The 19,577-nt window shown below is 38.5% G+C and overlaps 1 protein-coding gene across 2 annotated transcripts in view; it reads left to right on the top strand.

Annotated features, from left to right (window-relative positions):
• Positions 1-19,040, top strand: part of rtn2a (reticulon 2a) — a 32,306-nt gene extending 13,266 nt beyond the window's left edge. The window contains exons 4-10 of one of the 2 annotated variants that reach the window (XM_057838705.1): positions 1,040-1,228; positions 11,744-11,951; positions 12,034-12,172; positions 15,364-15,433; positions 15,507-15,553; positions 15,637-15,695; positions 17,974-19,040. In XM_057838705.1, the coding sequence (XP_057694688.1) occupies positions 1,040-1,228; positions 11,744-11,951; positions 12,034-12,172; positions 15,364-15,433; positions 15,507-15,553; positions 15,637-15,695; positions 17,974-18,049 (788 nt within the window). In that variant the 3' untranslated portion in view covers positions 18,050-19,040. Of the gene's footprint in view, positions 1-1,036; positions 1,229-11,743; positions 11,952-12,033; positions 12,173-15,363; positions 15,434-15,506; positions 15,554-15,636; positions 15,696-17,973 lie in introns of both variants that reach the window. The other variant, XM_057838704.1, reaches the window with a different exon arrangement.
• The last annotated feature ends 537 nt before the right edge of the window (positions 19,041-19,577 follow it).

The raw sequence follows: 19,577 nt of genomic DNA, 5'->3' as shown, positions 1-19,577 counted from the left end.
CCCTGAAAATTGTTTACATTAAAGCAGTAGGGCTAATGCCATAAAAAAAGCTTGTAATTCATTTGAAATTATTTTGGGAATAGTGGTTTGACAAAATATCGAAATGGTGATATAGCGTGATACTTTGTATCCCAAAAGATTATCGATATGCTCTTGCAAGAATCGAGATATTGTTTTTAAAAGGTGTCAATGTCTTACAAAAAAAAAAAAGAAGAAAAATACCAAAATCTTCCACCTTAATAGTGTCTCAGTTAACTCTAAGGCTGCATTGACTGTGCTCGACCCACGATCCATTTAGCCTGGCAACGTATGTTCTTTCGAAACCAGAGCATTCACAGTCATTCTGTCCGATTTTCAGGGCATTTCCAGGTCATTTCATGTTGAGTTTAAGTCACTGCCTATTCATTTGGGTGATTCCCAGGTCACTTTCTGTTCTGTAACACAAAATAAACAGGAAGTGACCCATAAAATACCCCAAAATCAACAGGAAGTAACTGAAAATCAACAGGTAAATGACCTTAAATGGCCCAAAATTACCTCATTGGCTGCCACTGACGGCCATAGACGTTCAATCCGTTTGAAGTGGGAGGGATGGCAGCGAATGAACGAATGTTCATTCGCTGCCACCCTCCCAGTTCAAATGGATTGGACGTCTACAAGTGATAAACTCATTCCAATTCACAGCAGAAGCTTGTTTTTCTGTTTATTAGTTGTTTGTAGAATCATCGAGAATGACTTCCTGACCAATTGATAGTTGTTGTATCGCCATATCGTCAGATCATCGTTATCGTGAGCTTTGTATCGCAAACCGTATCGTATTGTGAGGTACCAAGAGGTTCCCACTCCTAATTGGGAGCATACTTTACTTTTAGTACAAGCAATTGTAGACATCACCGCAGGGCTGGATCCCTGTCCCCTGCTCACAGTGGAGTACCGCCAATTTGTATTAACAACTACTAAGGCCCAAATAAAGAAGTACTATAATGATTACATCTTTTAGTGATGTAATATGTGATGTCATTTCATATTTTCCCAGCAGCGTCGGCATCCTTACCGATCCCCGAGCCTGAGTCACCCATTGTTTCAGAGGAGCCTCTTCGACCGACTGAGCCCGAGTCCATGTCCCTGGATGCCGTCATTTCAGATACTCAGGAAAAGCTGCTGAGCCAGTGTTTGTACTCAGCCTTTAACCCCTCAGACAGCGCCACAGTGTGCCCACAACAAGAAGGTACCCATCCTATTTTCCCCCTTCTAAATGTCTCAGTCGTTATCAGGCGAGATGCCTGCAATGATCTCTTCAATGGGAACAGATCAGATTTCACATTGATCCTTCAATAGCAAGCTAAGAAAGCTGCACACCCTTGAAAAGTCCTGTCTCTTCACTGCATCTCCACAGCAACCATCTCCCTAGATAATTGTGCGGAATGTGTATTCCTGCCATGCCCTCATCTTGGAGTATATCAATATAATAATATCATAGCTTCTTTTAGGTTTTTTACAGCTTTATACTTGCTTGTCAGGTGTGAGATAGCATCCTCTCTGCCTGCTTGGTGGCATTTTAAGTGGTCCGTCATTCAAAAGCTTGGCTTATTTTAGGGGTCTGTGTGTTGGGGGTTGCAGTGAACCTTGGGACTTTGGATGAATGTGAAGGGAAGCTGCTGACAGAGTTTAGGGTGTCTCGAATAAATAGCACGCATTAATCTATTGGCGCATCGTGTTTCTGACGCGTTGGTCTGTCACTGCGCTTCAAACCAATAATAGGTTTAATATTACCTATTATAGAATTTACTTCCCTCTATTTATTCTTTTTTTTTTCCAGTTGTGAAATAGCTTTGCTTTTAACTCTTTGGTTCCCATTGATGTCAAAATAGCGATCATTAGCTGTAGCGTCTCCCAGTCCCAGTGTTTTTCTTTTATAAACTACCACAGCACATACTCTGTGTTCTCCTACTTAGAAATGATGGGCGGGTTTGAAATTTTCATGGTTGCTGCTTGTCCACTGTAAGTGACAATCTAAAAAAAAAAAATCAGAAATCACAGTGTATGATTTTTTTTGCAATTTATTTGGATTGTACTGCTGCAAAAATGTATTTGAACTTTGAATGTATTTGAATTTTGAGCGTCAAAGACCTGTTAGTCGCCTTTAAAAAAGTCCACCTGGAGGTGGACTTTTTAAGTCTGACTTTTTGACCTGTTTGAGGTGGTTAGCTGCACATAAACAGCTGTCCACCCTATATTCTCCAAAGAGCTGTCCAAAGACACCACAGACAGAATAGTAGACCTCTACAAGGCTGGAAAGAGTTACAGGGCAACTGCCAAGCAGCGTGAAAATTTAAGATCCACCGTTGGAGCAATTATTAGAAAATGGAAGAAGCTAAACATGACTCACTTTCCCTCGGACTAGGGCTCCATGCAAGATCTACTTTGTAGGGTCTCAATGATCCTAAGAATGGTGAGGAATCAGCCAAGAAGTATTCAGGAGAAGCTGGTCAATGACCTGAAAGCTGGGACCACCATTTCCAAAGTTACTGTTGGTAATGAACTATGATGTTATGGTTTAAAATAGGGCTGTCAAACGATTAAAATTTTTAATCGAGTTAATCACAGCTTAAAAATTAAATAATTGCAATTCAAACCATCTATAAAATATGCCATATTTTTCTATAAATTATTGTTGGAATGGAAAGATAAGACACAAGACGGATATATACATTCAACATTCTGTACATAAGTACTGTATTTGTTAATTATAACAATAAATCAACAAGATGGCATTAACATTAACATTCTGTTAAAGCGATCCATGGATAGAAAGACTTGTAGTTCTTAAAAGATAAATGTTAGTAGAAGTTATAGAAATTTTATATTAAATTGTTGATGTCAATAATTACACGATGTTCACGGTGCTTAAACCCATAAAATCAGTCGCACCAAAGCGCCAGCAGAGGGAGACAAAAAATACAAGTAACAAGTGGGCATGACACTGCTGTCATTTTAATCTGTTTGAGCGGGGCATGTGCGTTAATTGCGTCAAATATTTTAACGTGATTCATTTTAAAAATTGATTACCGCCCGTTAACGCGATAATTTTGACAGCCCTAGTTTAAAAGCATGCATCGCTCGGAAGGTTCACCTGCTTAAACCAGCTCATGCCCAGGCCTGTTTTGAATTTGTATATTGACCATCTGGATTATCCAGAGGAGTCAAGTGAGAAAGTCATGTGGTCATATGAGATAATCAAAATGGATTCCACTCATAGTCATTGGAGGAAGAAGAATGATGAGTACCCCACCCCATGAGTATCCCACCATCCACACCATCCTTACTGTGAAGAATGGGGTGGTAGCATCATGCTTTGGGGGTGTTTTTCTGCACATTAGACTGGACGACTGCATTGTATTAAGGAGAGAATGACCAGGCCCATGTATTGTGAGATTTTGGAGAATAACCTCTTTCCCTCAGTTAGAGCCAATGTTGTTAATAACGGCGTTAGAATATAACGGCGTTGCTAACGGCGTTGTTTTCTTCATTAGTGAATAATCTAATTAATTACTTTTGATGAAAATTGATGAAAAAATGAAAATTAATGAATTTAAATAAAAAATAACAATTACGAGATATTTACAGAATTTTTACTTTTCTGTTTTTTAAATTAAAAATAAAAATTAACTCATTGTCATTGACATTATAGTTGTGATCTTTTGAATTCATTGTAAATGGAACTGAACACACAGGTATTACATTGGAAAAGAATCAAAGAAAATGAAGTAATTATTAATACTGTAACTTTTTTCTCTTTTAATAACTTTTTTCATCAAATAATTTCAATATACAAAATCATTCCATATCGTTGTTAGTGTTGCACGAGAAACGATATGGCACTAAGATGACGTCATCGGTATTGGGGAGTACTACAAAATAAACTCCCGATGTGGCGCAATATATATACATATATATATATATATATATATATATATATATATCTTCTTCCAGATCAACTGTAGTTTCCAATGGCTGGTCGCCCCACCCAAGGCCGGGAGCTACGTATGCCGCTCTAAATTCGAAAAATAAAGGAGCACTTGTCCCCCTTCCCGAGATGTTTTGCTGCTTTGAATTTAAACGAATTTATCACTAGTCGACGTCCAATCCATTTGAAGTGGGAGGGTGGCAGCGAATTAAGTCCATTTGTTGCCACCCTCCTACTTCAAATGGATTTGGCATTAACCGTAGACTCTGGCAGTCAATGGATTAAGCAATGTCTGATTAAGGTGTGATAGAATTACTTTAAATTAAGGGAGTATACAGAAATTCAGTATTAAAAGAATATGTATATATTTTATATATCAAAAACAAAAAATGGATTTGTACAGTGTCTGCCGATGAAAAAAAGCCAGTTATCGGAATTGGTATCTGGAGCCAAAAAATGGTACCTATTCTGTGCAACACTAGTTTAGAGCTGTCCCGACGTAGTCGATGTCATCGATGACGTAAACGTATCGACGAGCACAACATCCCGTCGAGAGCTAATGAAAGGATTAAAAAAATATATACAGTATATGGGTGGAAAGTTGAGAATGTCGGATGCTAGGTCTGCAAGCGGGGAAAGCAGCACAGAGCCAAAAAAATGCATCAGAGTGGCCAAAACATTGACTTATTTCTACAACTTAATTGTGTCCTGTTTCTTCAATGCTAAGCTTGGCTGCACGTTGGCCGTGAATGAACTTCTATAGCGCCGTCACCCAGTTGTAATTTTGGAAGACGACAGGAAACAACAAGCTGGCAGATCGTAAGTCCATCTAACTAACAGACGACATGTTTTATTGAAGTTGCTAAGCCTGTCGCGATATGCAATGAGTCCATTTATCGCACGGTAAATAAAAATGAGGGCGGTAATTTTCACGGCTGAGTTTTATCACCGCGTGCGTGCATACATTTGTGCGTGCATGTTGATGACATATGAGACAGACATCAACACACCGTAGAATTAAAGTTCATACATACAAAATAAGGAAACACATCTATATTAAACACTGTAAATGTTAGCATTGCTACATTGAGGCTAATGGGGAAAAAAGACAACCTACTTTAGTCTGCTATAAAACATTGGCAGTCTTCTCCAAAATGCAAACTTGCGCTTAAAAGGTGACACTTCAAACATAAAAAATCGCTGGTTAACAGCATTTGCAAATGAAAAAAAAATCGATTGCAATGACGACAAGTGCTATTTTGGTGGAGTGTAAAGCTTACCGTTAGCGGTTTAGCGAACGTACTTCCGGTAAACATTTCAAAATAAAAGCACGTCATGTTCGTCATATAAATAACGATTTCTGGAGTTAATCCCAAATACTTCATAATTTAGATTTTACACTAAGAATAGCTATAAAATGACACGTGAAAAATCAAATTGGCAATGAATAATTATTATAATACTATTATTATACAACAATATTAGTGCAAGATATTTTTTCTAAGAATTGTTTTGAATCATGTTGGAAAGGCAAAGTCAGTGTTCTGAATCCGTTTACATTCCATTCTTTTGCACTAGTTAAGGCTATCGGCATTTGACCTCATTGTTTTTTTGTGATTTATTAATATTATTTATGTGTTTATTTGTACTTTAATAAAGAATGTAAGTGTTACAAAATGTCTTTGTGAATTAAAAAGTGTCAACAAAAATTTAATTGCTAAATTAGTTATATAAAAAAATAAAAATTATTAGATTAGTCGACTAATCGTAAAAATAGTCAGCTGACTAATGAGGAGAAAATTAGTCATTTGGGACAGCCCTACACTAGTTATAGTGGTATAAAATGGACCATACCATGATTTTTTTATATCGCCCTTCACTACTGTAGTCATAACTCTTTCTGAATTAAAAAAAAAAAAAAAAACCTTCATAGCAGAAGTGGTAGTGGGCGGTGCTGCAGGAAAGATTATTTTGGGCCGTCTGAGCCAGGGGCTGCTGAGCGAGCAGGGCCAGGCCAAAAACAGCTGAAGGGGTTCGAAGGGGAGCACGGCGGGACAGAGGGGGTAGCGAGGCGAAACAGTGGTCAAAATGGCGAGCAAAGGTGAGAGAATTTAGCTGAAAATGTTGAAAAAGAGAAAGCAGCGGTCACCTACACTATATAGGCTTTGTTGTCGAGTAGTGTTGTGAACAAAACTAGGAATTGTTCTAAATATCTTGCAGTTTGGGCTACTTAGAACTGCAGTTTGATCGACTGAATATCTGACAGGGAAATGAAGGTGTGAAGAATTTTGTGAACATAACTCAAAAGAAAGCTGCTTCCATAACTAAATGCACTTTTGACATTCATTCTCCTACATTTGGATTATTTCAACATATCTGCAGTCACTGAAATATACGTTTGTGTTTGTAAGGTGTCTGTGGTGTGAGTTCAGTCAACTTCTTTGAGATTTGTGAGCCTTCTTATTGCTGTTCAAAATGGGTTCTAAATCTTTACAGTGGTCAATATTGAATGCAGAACTATACACAGAGACCAGATGGATAGTCTGGTGTAGTACTAACACTGACCTGTGAGAGACAGCATGATTCCGCAGGTTATAAAAACTGCTGTTAAGTACAGTCGAAAGGAAAAAGTAGAGCAGTAGAAACGGCAGTTATTGTTAAAATATCTGTATTTGTGTAACTTAAATGACTGACATAAGCATTACAGTTCCATTTGCTTTGCTGCAGCACTCGGATCAGTAAATGAATGTTTGGCTTGATGTTTGAAGACAATGAGTGATCATAATAGATGAATGGCGGTTGACCATTTTCACTACTTCAATGGTGTGTAAAGCACAGGCACTTTATTTTTTTGGGATTTGTAATTTACTGTTATTAATTTGGTTGTCCACATGAATTCATTAAAGCAACTTGACTCACTATGAGAGCGGCGTAGAACCTGAAGTTTACTTGAGCTCTGCTGCTTGGACTGTTTTTACTACATTGTAAAAATCTGAGATGTCATCAGGGCAATAATGTTATTTGTTTTGTCTCAAGTCAGTTGTCACCTGCTGTTGAATGAATATCCCACCAACACACAAACACATATAAATCATAGTATCATGTTGTATATACACAACACTCCCAACAGTGGCAATTTAACAGTCAAACTCATCTTTATTCACCAGCAAAATTAAAACAAATGCATTTATAATGCATACAGAGGAAAACCAATGTTATATCTTCATTTTAAGGCAGTTTATCCAAACATTTATTGAGCTATACATGAGAAAAATCACACAACACCTAACAATTCATTCACAAATATTCTACATAATGGAATTGAAATGATCCTTTTGCAGTGTAAAATGTAACAATATGTTTAAATTACGTGAGACCCCTTTTATGTAGAATAACTCATTGTCTACCATTGACAGGGATGGATGTCCAATGCATTCTGACTGGGAAGACTCCCTGCCAGATCTCCCAGTCAAAAGATGTCTCTCCCCATCAATGGCACTGAAACCTGATCATTTAATGTTCCAGTATTGCTTTTGGCAGCCCTTTTAATTTTCGTCTTAGTCTTTTGGATGAAAATAAAGTCATATTTTAGTTATTTAAAAAATGTGTTCGTCTTCGTCTAGTTTTAGTCAACGAAAACTCAGACAAATTTCGTCTAGTTTTAGTCGACAATTACTCAAAATGTTTTCGTCTGTAAACTTTAAAAGTTTTAGTCCATGAATAAATACTGTACATAAATAAAAGGTTTCCAACAATTTTGACTGAACGTTGACAGACGTGCACATAACTGTAGAGCGTACAAAGACATCACCATCTACGTGATGATAATACACACTTAGCAGTAAAATAGTACAGTTATTTTCGATTAATTAAACTCACCTGTACGCCACGAACTGTATGCAAAATGTTTTCCAAAAGTCTAAGGCTACGCTCACCACACTAAATGCTAATGCTTACATGAATGCTATGCTAACGCAAACACTATGCTAACGCTATTGTGATGATCACTCAGCACAGACCTTAAAAAGGCTAAGGCAAGATGGCATATCTAGCCAAGAAAAGCAAACAAAACTTACCAAGCAGCACCTGACACATGTGTTATACAAAAGGAGCCTGGAGTGGAAACACTATTACTTACCGGCGGTGAGTAGCTAAGTGTGTGGGGGGGTGGGAAGGCGCATCGGAAGTTGTCTCCACAACAACACAGATGACAAACGGGGGAGCCGAGACTATGTTCCAATCTGCGGTAAATTGAGTTTTAAATGTCCAAAAACACATCAACACAAGTCATTGACAACAGTCTGTCTCGTGCAAGCCATGTTGAATAAACGTCTCCGTTCTCCGCTCGCGCTACAGTTTCTTGTCGCTTTACCAACGTCACGTCCGCCCGTCGCTGATTGGTCCACTCCGCTCTGTTTGCTGTGGCGTGCTCCGCCTTGGGAATTTGTTCCGCGGGACGGTCGCCAGACTCTATCGCTGGAACAGCGGTGAGTCTGGAGTTCCAGGCTAGCATTTTATAGCATTTTAGCTAGCGGACTTTTGTTAGCCAATTGTTCTCTTGTACTTACATCCTCATTCATTTATTTTAAGCTCAGGTATAGTGCAAGTATGCATAGTTTAAAGAAAACCTCGGGAATTATATTTAGTATTTGCATTCAATGCTGTTTTGAAAGGGCAATCTTAGATAGCCTTTGTTTTAAATCTACTAAAATTTATTTGGCAACACATTATATGTTCCTAATCCAATCACTTGAATATTCAAACTAAACAGTTAATAGATTAATAAACTACTAAAATAATTGATAGCTGCAGCCTAGACACGACCAAACACTCCTACGATGCATGCTAACTGCACTTACAATAGGAAAATGTCACACGTTGTGAACTTCTGTGGCAAATTTTCATCTCATTCTCGTCTGGTCAGACAAAAACTGGCATCGATCTCGTTTTGTTTTAGACACGTTTTTAGCTCATCGTCATCACGTCATCGTCAAGAAAAAAATGTTTTTTTTGGGCGAAATATTTTCATTATCGTCATCGTTAATATAGTGCAGTAGTGCTCAAGGTACAAAAATACCTCAAATCTATTGTTTCACAAAAGAGGATAAATAACATTCATTTTCTTTGTTTCGTTCATTTGAAGGAAAGAAACTAGGATAAGAATAAAGCAGTGCAGTATTGGCCTTAGTCAAAAGTTCATGAAAGACAGAAAACAACATTAACATCTTTGTTTGTTTCACCTGAAAAGAAACAGAAGGGGGTTACAAAAAAGTACCGCAATTGTTGTGTGTGTCCAAAAAACCTTTAGATCTATTTTTTCACAAAAAATGATAAACAACACTTTTTTGTTTGTATAATCTGAGGAAAAGAAACTGGGATTAGAAAAAAGTTTTGCTGTTATGGTCTAAATCAGACATGTCCAAAGTCCGGCCCGGGAGCCAAATGCGGCCCGTGGTCAAATTTCATCCCGCCCCCAGCCTCTGTCATAAAATCAATAACATCTGGCCCGCACACAGACTTAATAAATTGGTCGGCAGTACTGCCACCAGCATGTGAAGTAGCTTCCACACTAAATGCTGCTCCTCATTTACCACTAAAAGGCAGCAGCACTCTAAGCAACATTACCCCGTGAGACCCTTTACTCCCAATTTTCTAAAATGGCGACAATCAACAAAAAAAAAAAAAAAAAGTTGACTGCGACGCTCGACGCTTCAGGGATAGGTGGAAATTGGACTATTTCTTCACTAAAATACGCAACAACTGTGTCTGCCTCATTTGCAAAGAGACAGTCGCTGTTTTTTAAGAGTTCAATGTGAGGCGATATTACCAAACAAGACACGCTGACATGTACAACAAGATTGCAGGGAAGATACGCAGTGAGAAATTGAAGCAACTTGAAGCTAGTTTAATTTCACAGAAGCAGTAATTCGCAAGAGCCCGAGAGTCGAAAGAGAACGCCACAAAGGCTAGTTGCGAGATTGTAGAAACTATTCATTAAAAAAATAATAATAATAACAAAATCAAATGTGACAAACAGAATGGCTTGCTAAAATTTGCCTGAATATATTGTTCTACGTAAAGGACGTCAGCCAAGGTCGGCCTCCCCACATTTTTACCACACCAAATCTGGACGCTTTTGCAAAAAGTTTGGACACCCCTGGTCTAAGTCCAAAATTAATGATAGATGGAAAACAACATTACTTATACTAACATGCTGAAGCAATGGTACCCAGACAAAATTATTACTGGGTAGGTGCTATGGTAGTTTTCTATATACCTCTCATTAATTTTTTGGTGATAGGTGAAGCTATTTTTGTTAATTAAATAACCAAAATAGTGAAATTACTTTGTCACAAAACTACACGCACTACGTACTGAATGATTTTGCTATTGAGCATATCATTGTGAAGTTTGAAAAAACATTAGGAGACCAAATTCCACAGTGTGTTTCATAATTCTATTACACCATGACTGTACAGACGCCACTTTCAGTCTCCACGGCAGCCAGCTGTTGCCGGGTGACGAAAAGAGAGGAAACCAAACAGGGTGTAGAAAATGGTGCTGACGCCTGGCAGCAGGTGCCGTTAAAGGCTGCATTTAAATTCTCATCGACCGCTTGCTTCGCTCTGTCATCCAAGGCTAAATTTAGGTTCCCTTATGTGTCCTCATCGCCGTTCTGGCTTCTCATGTTGGAGGATGAAAAGCACTCGCTTCTTCCTCATGTCACACTCCTAATGTTACTCGAGCCCCTTGCCCCTCCTCACCATTTTGGAACTCATTGATCTTTTGGCATGCTCAAAATTTAAAGAACTTCCTTAACTCAGTGGTTCTCAAACTTGTAATAGTCAGAGGTGGGTAGTAACGTGTTATATGTACTCCATTACATTTACTTGAGTAACTTTTTGACAAATGTACTTCTAAGAGTAGTTTTACTAAGCCTAACTTTTACTTGAGTAGATTTGTGAAGAAAAAACGCTACTTTTACTCAGCTCGGTCTGTTCCTCATTGCGTTCCAAAGACCGCGGTGACTGTGTTTTAGTTCCGCTTTACTTGAAATACTTCAATAATTGGAATTTGGATGTTTTTGAATCGTTTTTTAATCTTGCACGGCTGAATTGCGAATAATCTAAGAATCGGTAATTTCACACTCCTCTGTTTGATATAAAGCGCCGCCCTCAACATGACTTAAAAGCGCAGATTTTGTTATCATTTAACTTTAATTTCAATGCGTTGACTTTGATGGAAAAGTCGCCCCTGACAATATGGCCGCCCTGAGGCCATGTTGGGAGGTAAGATAAAAGGCCTTTTAATGCTTCTGCCGTGAATTGAAATAATCCATTTGAAGTGGGGGGTTAGCAGCAAATGAACGAACTGGATTAGACGTCTAGCTCCGTCAGTGACAAACAATGAGTTAAGTAGTGTCTGACCAAGCCATAATATCAATTTACATTAAAGTGAGTATGCAGTAATTTAGTATTAAAAGAAAAATAAATGGTATATTTTTTCAAATAACGTGGTATCGGTACGGTATCGGCATCGGTCGATACGATACATTCCGATGTTGAAGTGTATCGTGAGTCAAAAAATGGTATCTGTGCAACTCTAACTTGTTGTGGCTACAGTAGACACTAATAAATGATGTCGCAAAAATTCTGAAAATACTATATTGACTATAATTTTTTCCCAACCGTTTTACGTCTCTGCTGTAATATTAACAACCAACACCTTGTTTTTCATATCATTCTTTTCTCCCATCTTTTGCATCATATCTTCCAGTTATGGACCTGATCTATTGGAAGGACACAGAACGAACAGGAATGGTGCTGACGGGTTTAGTGGTGGGCCTGCTGTGCCTCTTCCAGCTCAGCATCATCACCGTGATCTCCACAGTGTCTCTCGCCATAGTGTGCTTCACAATCTCAGTGCGCATCTACTACAACATCCTTCACAGCCTCAAATGGGGCGATGGAGAGCACCCCTTCCAGTAAGTCATTTTCTTTTAGTGTTGTCTTACATTAGGCTATACCAATACATGGCAATTAATATCTTTTGAATGTGTGCGGCAGGTCCTACCTGGACATGGACATCAGTTTTAGTGGGGAGCAGGCTGAGCTGCAAATTCAGAAAATGATCATCATGACTTTGTGTGCTGTGGACAGCCTGAAAAGACTCTTCTTCGTCAGCAACCTCTTTGAGTCCCTCAAGGTGAGACAGGACGTTCCAGCTAATGACGAGCCTGCGCGTATGTCTGTTGATGTGCTCGGCCTTCTAAGACCTCCTCTCGTACTCATTAATTTTTTAATGTGCCTCTTTCATTCCACCCATCCAAACCCACTCCACATTGGTGGATGTGACAGTACTATTCTGCGCATTACTCTCGCTCTAGGCCTTTATCTCGTTGGCAACTGTCATGCCTCATCACATATTTGCAGTAATCATGTGGCACCGACAGATTTGTTTTTCGTTGTTGATGTTTTCTGTCAGAATCAAAGCCAAAAGATTTAAGAATTGATAAAACTTTAATAACATATATTGATGAATCATTGGGTTTTGGAGTCAAAACAAATCACTCAGCGCTACTGTATATGCTGGCATAATAACCAGACATGTAGGTTGGCACAAGGTTAAATAAGTATATGTGTTGTAACTCACTGGCCGCCACTGACGGCGGTAGACATCCTCCTCGCATGAACAGGCTTATATTAAATAATGGACCCAAGCTGAAGATAAATGCAGATAGAGGTTAAATTGTTCTCTTTTTTTATCTTTAAGGCAAAATAGAGCACGTTCATTACCCTAGAGCAATGACCCCCAACCAGCCAACTAGTGGTTGGCCGCCATTACTGGGGTGTTTGCACACCTATAGTAGCCCAGCGTCAGTCAATGTAAACAGTAACGTTAGCTGCTCTTGATGGTGTGCTGCAGACGGCGACGTCTTTGGACAGCTTCTTTACGGAAAAAGGCCACTTGCTGAGCCAGACGGGCCTAAAACCATGTCCATTCTGCACAGTATGTGTGTAAAAGCAGGCAAACGAGGCAACAAAGTGAATGCACTGAGAGCATCTTACCTCGCGACGAACCATTTTGCGAAAGCCAAGAAACCTTTCACCATTATCCTCATTATGCTGCGACCGAGGATATTTGCCGTTCAGGTTTTGGGAGAGGCCCCTGTTTAAAAAAAAAAGGTTGATTCAGCATATGGCGAGTTACATTTTCCCTGCACTCAATGTTTGTTTTTAGCCCCGTCGGGTTATTTTATATTCACTGTAATTTTCTGACACACATTGCCAGTCCGTGGAAAATAAAAAGGTTGGGGACCCCTGTCCTAGAGGGCGAACGATACAATATTTGCCGATATTACAAGGCCCGCCATGATTTGATTTAAGGGCCTATGTACAAATCTAACAGGATCCGTTCAATTTTCACATGAAGAAAGATACAATTAAATATAATTAAAATGTCATACGTTTTTGACAATTTTGTTGCTGAAACATTTCAGACATTTGAATGACAACAATTTTTGAACAAAACTGCATAGTAATAAGATGACGGTGTTGATTGATATGCGTTGTGATTAATTTGATGGGATCGTTACTTTTTTACTTACGACTGCCACCTCTGGCCTAAAGTATGAATGCAGCTCATGCATGACGTGCATATTTTCATAACATTTGTGATAATATATAGACTGACAACAAGTTGAATGACACCTTTTTTATATCTTCACGCAGTCTGTATCGCTTTCACCGGCACTAATTAACACTGAGGAGGGTGGCAGGAACCCTGCCACACACAAAAAACTACAAATGTGCTGACTGCTTTACGGCATACGTCACTTCCCCTTTCCCCGTTCATTATAAAGACGGAAGTCGATGCGGTTGCGTTTGTGCGAATTCTGCAAAGATGGCAGAGCAACAAATTAGACAGAAAGTTTAGTATGAGGAGGAAAAAAACGAAGGCTACCAGGATATACAGAATAAACATTAGCCCGGCTTTCAATCGCTGGCGTGACAACCCCCCTCAACCGAACTCGTCAGCGCTGGCGAGCCCTGTAAAAATAGTGGAGTAGATAGATTGAAACAATGACATTTTGTGGCTCTCTCTATCGCATTTTCCTCGTTCTGAATAATTACCCCTCAATGGGCTGAATTCTAAATCAGATGAAACCATAACTCTGCCGACGTCATCCTCCTCTTGGGGACGATAGAGCACTATAATGACAAGCAGGGGCTAAACGGCAGATTAAAAGAGTAATTTCTCGTCAGCTGCGCTTTGCCATATTGTCGTATATAGTCGGATCGTCTCAAAATATGATTCTAATTCACATAATAATGCTATACTTTTATACTTTTTTTCTTATCCTGTCATAGGCACTTAAAGGCAAAACACCACCACTTTTGTCCGCTGCGTCGCTAAAGTCGACCAAAACTGAAAAGTTACCAACCGTTGCTTTAAATTAGTCACGTAATTTTTATTGCTCTACTTTTGCGGTACGAAAAACTATCAGCAACTACGTATTTCTTTAGTTTTAATAATAAATGTCTCTCTCTTCATTTTGACCACTTAAACTGTTAACAGCACCAGTTTATATTTCAAGAAGGCTGCAGGACATTAGCAGTAAATGTTGCTCCAGTGTGAGCTAAGGGAGCCTTAACCTGAGGACCTTCCAAAGTCAACCCTGACCTGGCTGGAATGTGACATGACATGCAGCAGCAGGATGAGGACAGGGTGGGGAGGGTGCGTCAGATGCAGCTCTCCCAGGCTAAGACTGTCCCGTCCCATATTGGGATACAGTTACGGTAGAGTATAAAAGGAGACACTGACACCATTGATGATCCCACTGACACCTCTTTTAGATGTTCATAGGACACAAAGAGATGGGTGGCAACTTTTTATATTTTGGAGGAGTAGACAAGTAGGACTGCACTATTTTCACTCATTCACTTTCATTGATGGGAATGGACACCCAATTTGTTTGAGCTTTATTAAAAGAGCAACATTAGGTGAAAACTGCTACATTATTATTGGTATTTTTTTATGGGAACAAATCAATGTCAAAATTCCAAAAACAGTGTTTTTTTTTTCTGATCCTTTTGGCACAGGATACCATTATAATACCCTCTTAAGTAAGCACGTGTAGCTATATAATTTCTTAAAAACATATTGTTTTTGGTTTTGTTAGATTGTTTTGTTTGTTGTTTTGCATATTTCTCCCTCTGATGCAAATGAAATTAAAAAAAAAAAAAAAACTGCCGTAGAAATATTGATTTCGCTGGCCTTTCTGGTGATGGTTGGTTGGGAGGTGCGCCGACGCTTGTTATGTCCTGGTTCCCCTAGACTGGGTCGTAACAATATTGAATGTGGATGACTCAATGGATTTATATCTTGCTTTCTAGTTGCTCTTCCTGATTTATCTGGTGACGTACCTCGGTGATCTGTGCAATGGCCTCACGCTCCTCATCATAGGTACCGCATCACATCTGGAAATTGTCAAAAACTGCTCTGTCTGCCTTTCTGATGTACTTCTTATTGGGTCCAGGTGTGATTGCGCTCTTTTCAGTGCCGCTTTTTTACCGACGGCGTCAGGTAAACCCTTTTACATTCCTTTATTTATTATTGTTTTTGTTTTGTTTTTTATCACAACGTGATTGTTATGAAATGTGTTTTAGGAACAGGTGGACAGTTTCATTGCAAAAATCCAGGCTCTCATTGACAACGTCAAGGACTTGTGAGTACAGCGCCATCTAGTGAGGTTTATGGAAATATTAGAAAACAGAACAATAATAACTCATTGATGACCTGCCTGTGCTATTGTAAATTGTCTTTGGCTGTTGTTGGCAGGCAAAAAGGTAGCAATAACATTAAAGTCATTACGAAGAGTAGCAAGAATGTTGATGTGTTTCCATAGAGTGTTGTAAGTGGTAATATGCCAACACTACTTACTTGTTGTCAATGTAAAATCGAAAATTTTTAGAGCAACTCTGGTTTGTCTATCATCGTCAATGGCAGCTAATTTAAGTTATTAGCATTAGAGTTAACGGACAAGAAAATTTGTCAAAAGTTCCAATTTGAGGGGGAGAATTGAACTTTTTTGCCACGATATGATATTAAAATGAAGAACAATTTTAGGTCAATAAAATAGGAAAATGTGTTTGTCAAACAATGCAGAACAGGGATTTTGTCTAAAAACCTATTTCTCAAAAGTACATAAAAATGCATAATCATAAATAAAATGGGTATACAATAGTAAAACAAAAAGAAAAATATTCGATAGAAATAAAATAATGCACAAAGTATTAAAACCATACAAACATATTCAATAATAAATCATAAATATCGGAAAAATATTTTTATGGCAAGTAAAAAAAAAAAGATAACTTCCAACCTCTCGGCGGTCTCCTGCTTCCGACTTCAGCTCTCTTTTCTACCCTGGACGCCGGGGTGTCGCCCCCTGTAGGTGGACAGCGTTGTTTTTGTCAACGAGGACGATAATGAAAATATTTTGTCAATTAACAATTTTTTCATGATGATGACTAGCTAAAAACTAAGTCTTGGGAGACTAAAACATACTACACAGACTACAACAAGATGAATGCCAGTTTTTGTCTGATGTGACGAAAATGAGATGAAAATTTGCCATAGTGTCTGTCAGACGTTCACAATGTGTGACATTTTTTTGTGTATGTGTAGTTAGCACACATCATAGCCATGTTTGGTCGTTTCACTCAGGTGACGTGCCGGGCCACCCCGCCCACACATACACGCTTATTCACCGGCCGGTGACTAAGCGTGTGTCCATTCCAGGCTACTTTTGTGAAACATGTGTCAGGTGCTGCTTGGTTAGTTTCGTTTGCTTATCTTGGCTAAATATGCCACGTTGTTTTAGCCTTTGAAGGTCTGTGCTGAGGGATCATCACACACTAAATGTAACTTGTAGCGTTAGCATAGCGATCTCGTTAGCATATAATTCGCAATAGCATTAGCATTTGTTGGTGCCAGGATTCGTGATCAGGTAGTTTTTGGCCATGTCTACACGTAGCAGGGAATTTGGCAAAAAGAAGAACTTTTTCTACGGTTTGGCCTATCATCCACATGCACATTTAAATAAGAGTTCTAATAAACTGTGTCGAAAGTGAAGATTTGTGAATTTTGCATTTATGGCTAAATTTTGTGGACACTGATAACTGAAGATTTAACAGTGGAAACGTCACTGACATCGTCAAACTTTGTGCCTATGTCACACTTGAGACCAATGTTTTGGAGTAAATTAGACAGGTGTTTTTTTTGCTTCAGTTTATTTACAAACGTTTGCAGTGGTTCATATTGAAGAACACATGCAAAGGATTATGGACAATTATTTTTCACGCATTGTTATGAATGTACTTAAAAATAATGAATGCGGCTGTGGAAGCTGTGGAAATTATTTTTTTCCTGACGTATTAGGGGAGGATCCTCGTTTAAATTAAAAAAAAATGCTATGTGTAGACATGGCCTACCATAATACTAAGTTCCCCGCCTCACATTGCTAAATTGTGTACGCTCCACCCCGCCTAATCACATCTCATTTTGACTCCCCTTCCCTCCTCTTTCACCTAGGCTATCAGGTCCCCCACATAGTGTCCACGGGTACATAAAGTATAATTAGCTAAGTATATCACCACAATGTTCCTAGGTAGCACAGGTGTATAATTATGTATTTATTCTTGTTGTTTGTTCTTCTCCTCTTCTGCTTCCTTACTTTGTCCTCCAATAACCCCTTTGTGATAATAAAAACGTAAATATTTGACAGCAACAGAAATAATTTAAAAAATCTTGATTATTATAAAAATTGTTGTAGTTTAGCTTGGCTGTAGTGAAAATTAATCAGCATAACAATAAAAATCATTCTTATTGTTTGCTGCTTCCCTTACGTTTCTTGCGTCTATGTTCAACTGAATTTCAAAATCCACTTGTGAGATTTTCTGCTGAAAAATCAAAATTTCCTTATTCCTATTTTTCTCTCGCAGCTTCCGACGATTGGCCCACGGTGGCAGCCCCCCGCCCGACCCAACCCCAGGTGGTGCCAAACCAAAAATTCAATAAACACTGACGAATGACAGGATCACGAAGCGCTGCGGGCCGTCACTCCGATGTCTTACCCAGCACGTAGTCTCGGCACCACATGACTGAGCTGCTGAGTCCCAGAGGAGGAGGGGACGTTTACTATTAAAACTGTCTAACTTATTGGGTTTTAAGAGGGTTGATTCTTAATCAAGATGTACGGAGAGAAAAAAAACTTTTTTTTAATATCCAAAAGTGTCTGTCGGAAGCTGTCGTCCAAATGTGGCACCTGAGACTCCCATTTGGAAACTTCATTTTCATGGCAGTGACTGACAGTTAGTGTGCACGTGGATTTCCGAATGGATATTCATTTCCATGACTGTGTTTCATGAGTGTGTGTGAGTGTGCGTATGAGTGAAGAAGCCATTGAAACGGGCAATTAAAGTCACTTTTTGTCATTTTTCCTCTTTTCCTCACGTCAGTTCATCACATTGTGCATTATTGCAGTTCGACCATCAGTTGTGGGCTAGGTTTCCTTATTCTGGAAAGGATGTGGGATCAGATTCTGTATGAGAAAATGGAAGGGTGCCTTTCTGCTGCATGTTCAAGTGTATTCATGAATGATTTCTTTTCTCAACATAAACTCATCCCTTGTTCACATGCACATTGCCCTTCAAAGAATAGACTTTTGTACCTGTGTGATGCCTTTGTGATGACATGACTTACTTGTAAGTGAAATCACTTTTAGAAATAATAAAACTTCAGGATAGCCTAAAAATGGTACTTTCTTGACTTCCTATCCTGTCATGAACATGTTTCAACACCTGAAATGTACTTTATTGGCATTGAACTCAAAGGGGAAGGTATTTTAACAAGGAAAAGCGGATTACTGTATCTTGGTATTTAAGTATAGTTATTCCAATTATTGTTTTTTTTTTTTAATCATCATTATTATTATTAACTGAAACATACAATCAGATACTTACGATTTAAAAAGTAGACTTAGCATACTTTTTTTTTTTTTTTTTTTCATTTTGAGTTTCAAGATATCTACACTTTAAACGACAGATAAAACATTTAGCTTGGTAACCACAACAAAATTGAATACGTATCAACTTCTGCTGTGTTACCACTTTTAGCCGCAAGAGGACGACAAATATCCAGTGTTCAATCTGGCCAACGACTTTTGACTCCACAAACTTGGCTCTGGACAATGAATTAATATTTGTTTTTTTTATTAGTATATATATTTTTTATTTTTATTTATTTCTGCATAACATATTTATGTTTTAATCTTCAACCTGCATAATGTTACAGTGACGAACCGAATAAGTATAAGAAGCATGTAGTATGATTTATTATGACAGTTTTGTGTTCCATGACAGAAAATAAGATGTGTAAGAAGGCCAGTTGTGTGAGACAAGTTGCAATAAAAGACTAAAAAGAAATAGAAATTTGGCATCCTCGCCAATGCTTGTGCCTCATTTTTAAAAATTATTATTATTACTATATTGAGACAGTATCTGACACGAAATGTGATGCTTCTTAGACCAAATGTCCTTTCTTTATT

The sequence above is a fragment of the Corythoichthys intestinalis genome, chromosome 6 (assembly GCF_030265065.1).
Source record: "Corythoichthys intestinalis isolate RoL2023-P3 chromosome 6, ASM3026506v1, whole genome shotgun sequence".
In the NCBI taxonomy this organism is placed as follows: Eukaryota; Metazoa; Chordata; class Actinopteri; order Syngnathiformes; family Syngnathidae; genus Corythoichthys; species Corythoichthys intestinalis.
Note: the sequence above shows the minus strand (reverse complement) of the source record. Positions and strands in the feature narration are given on the sequence as shown.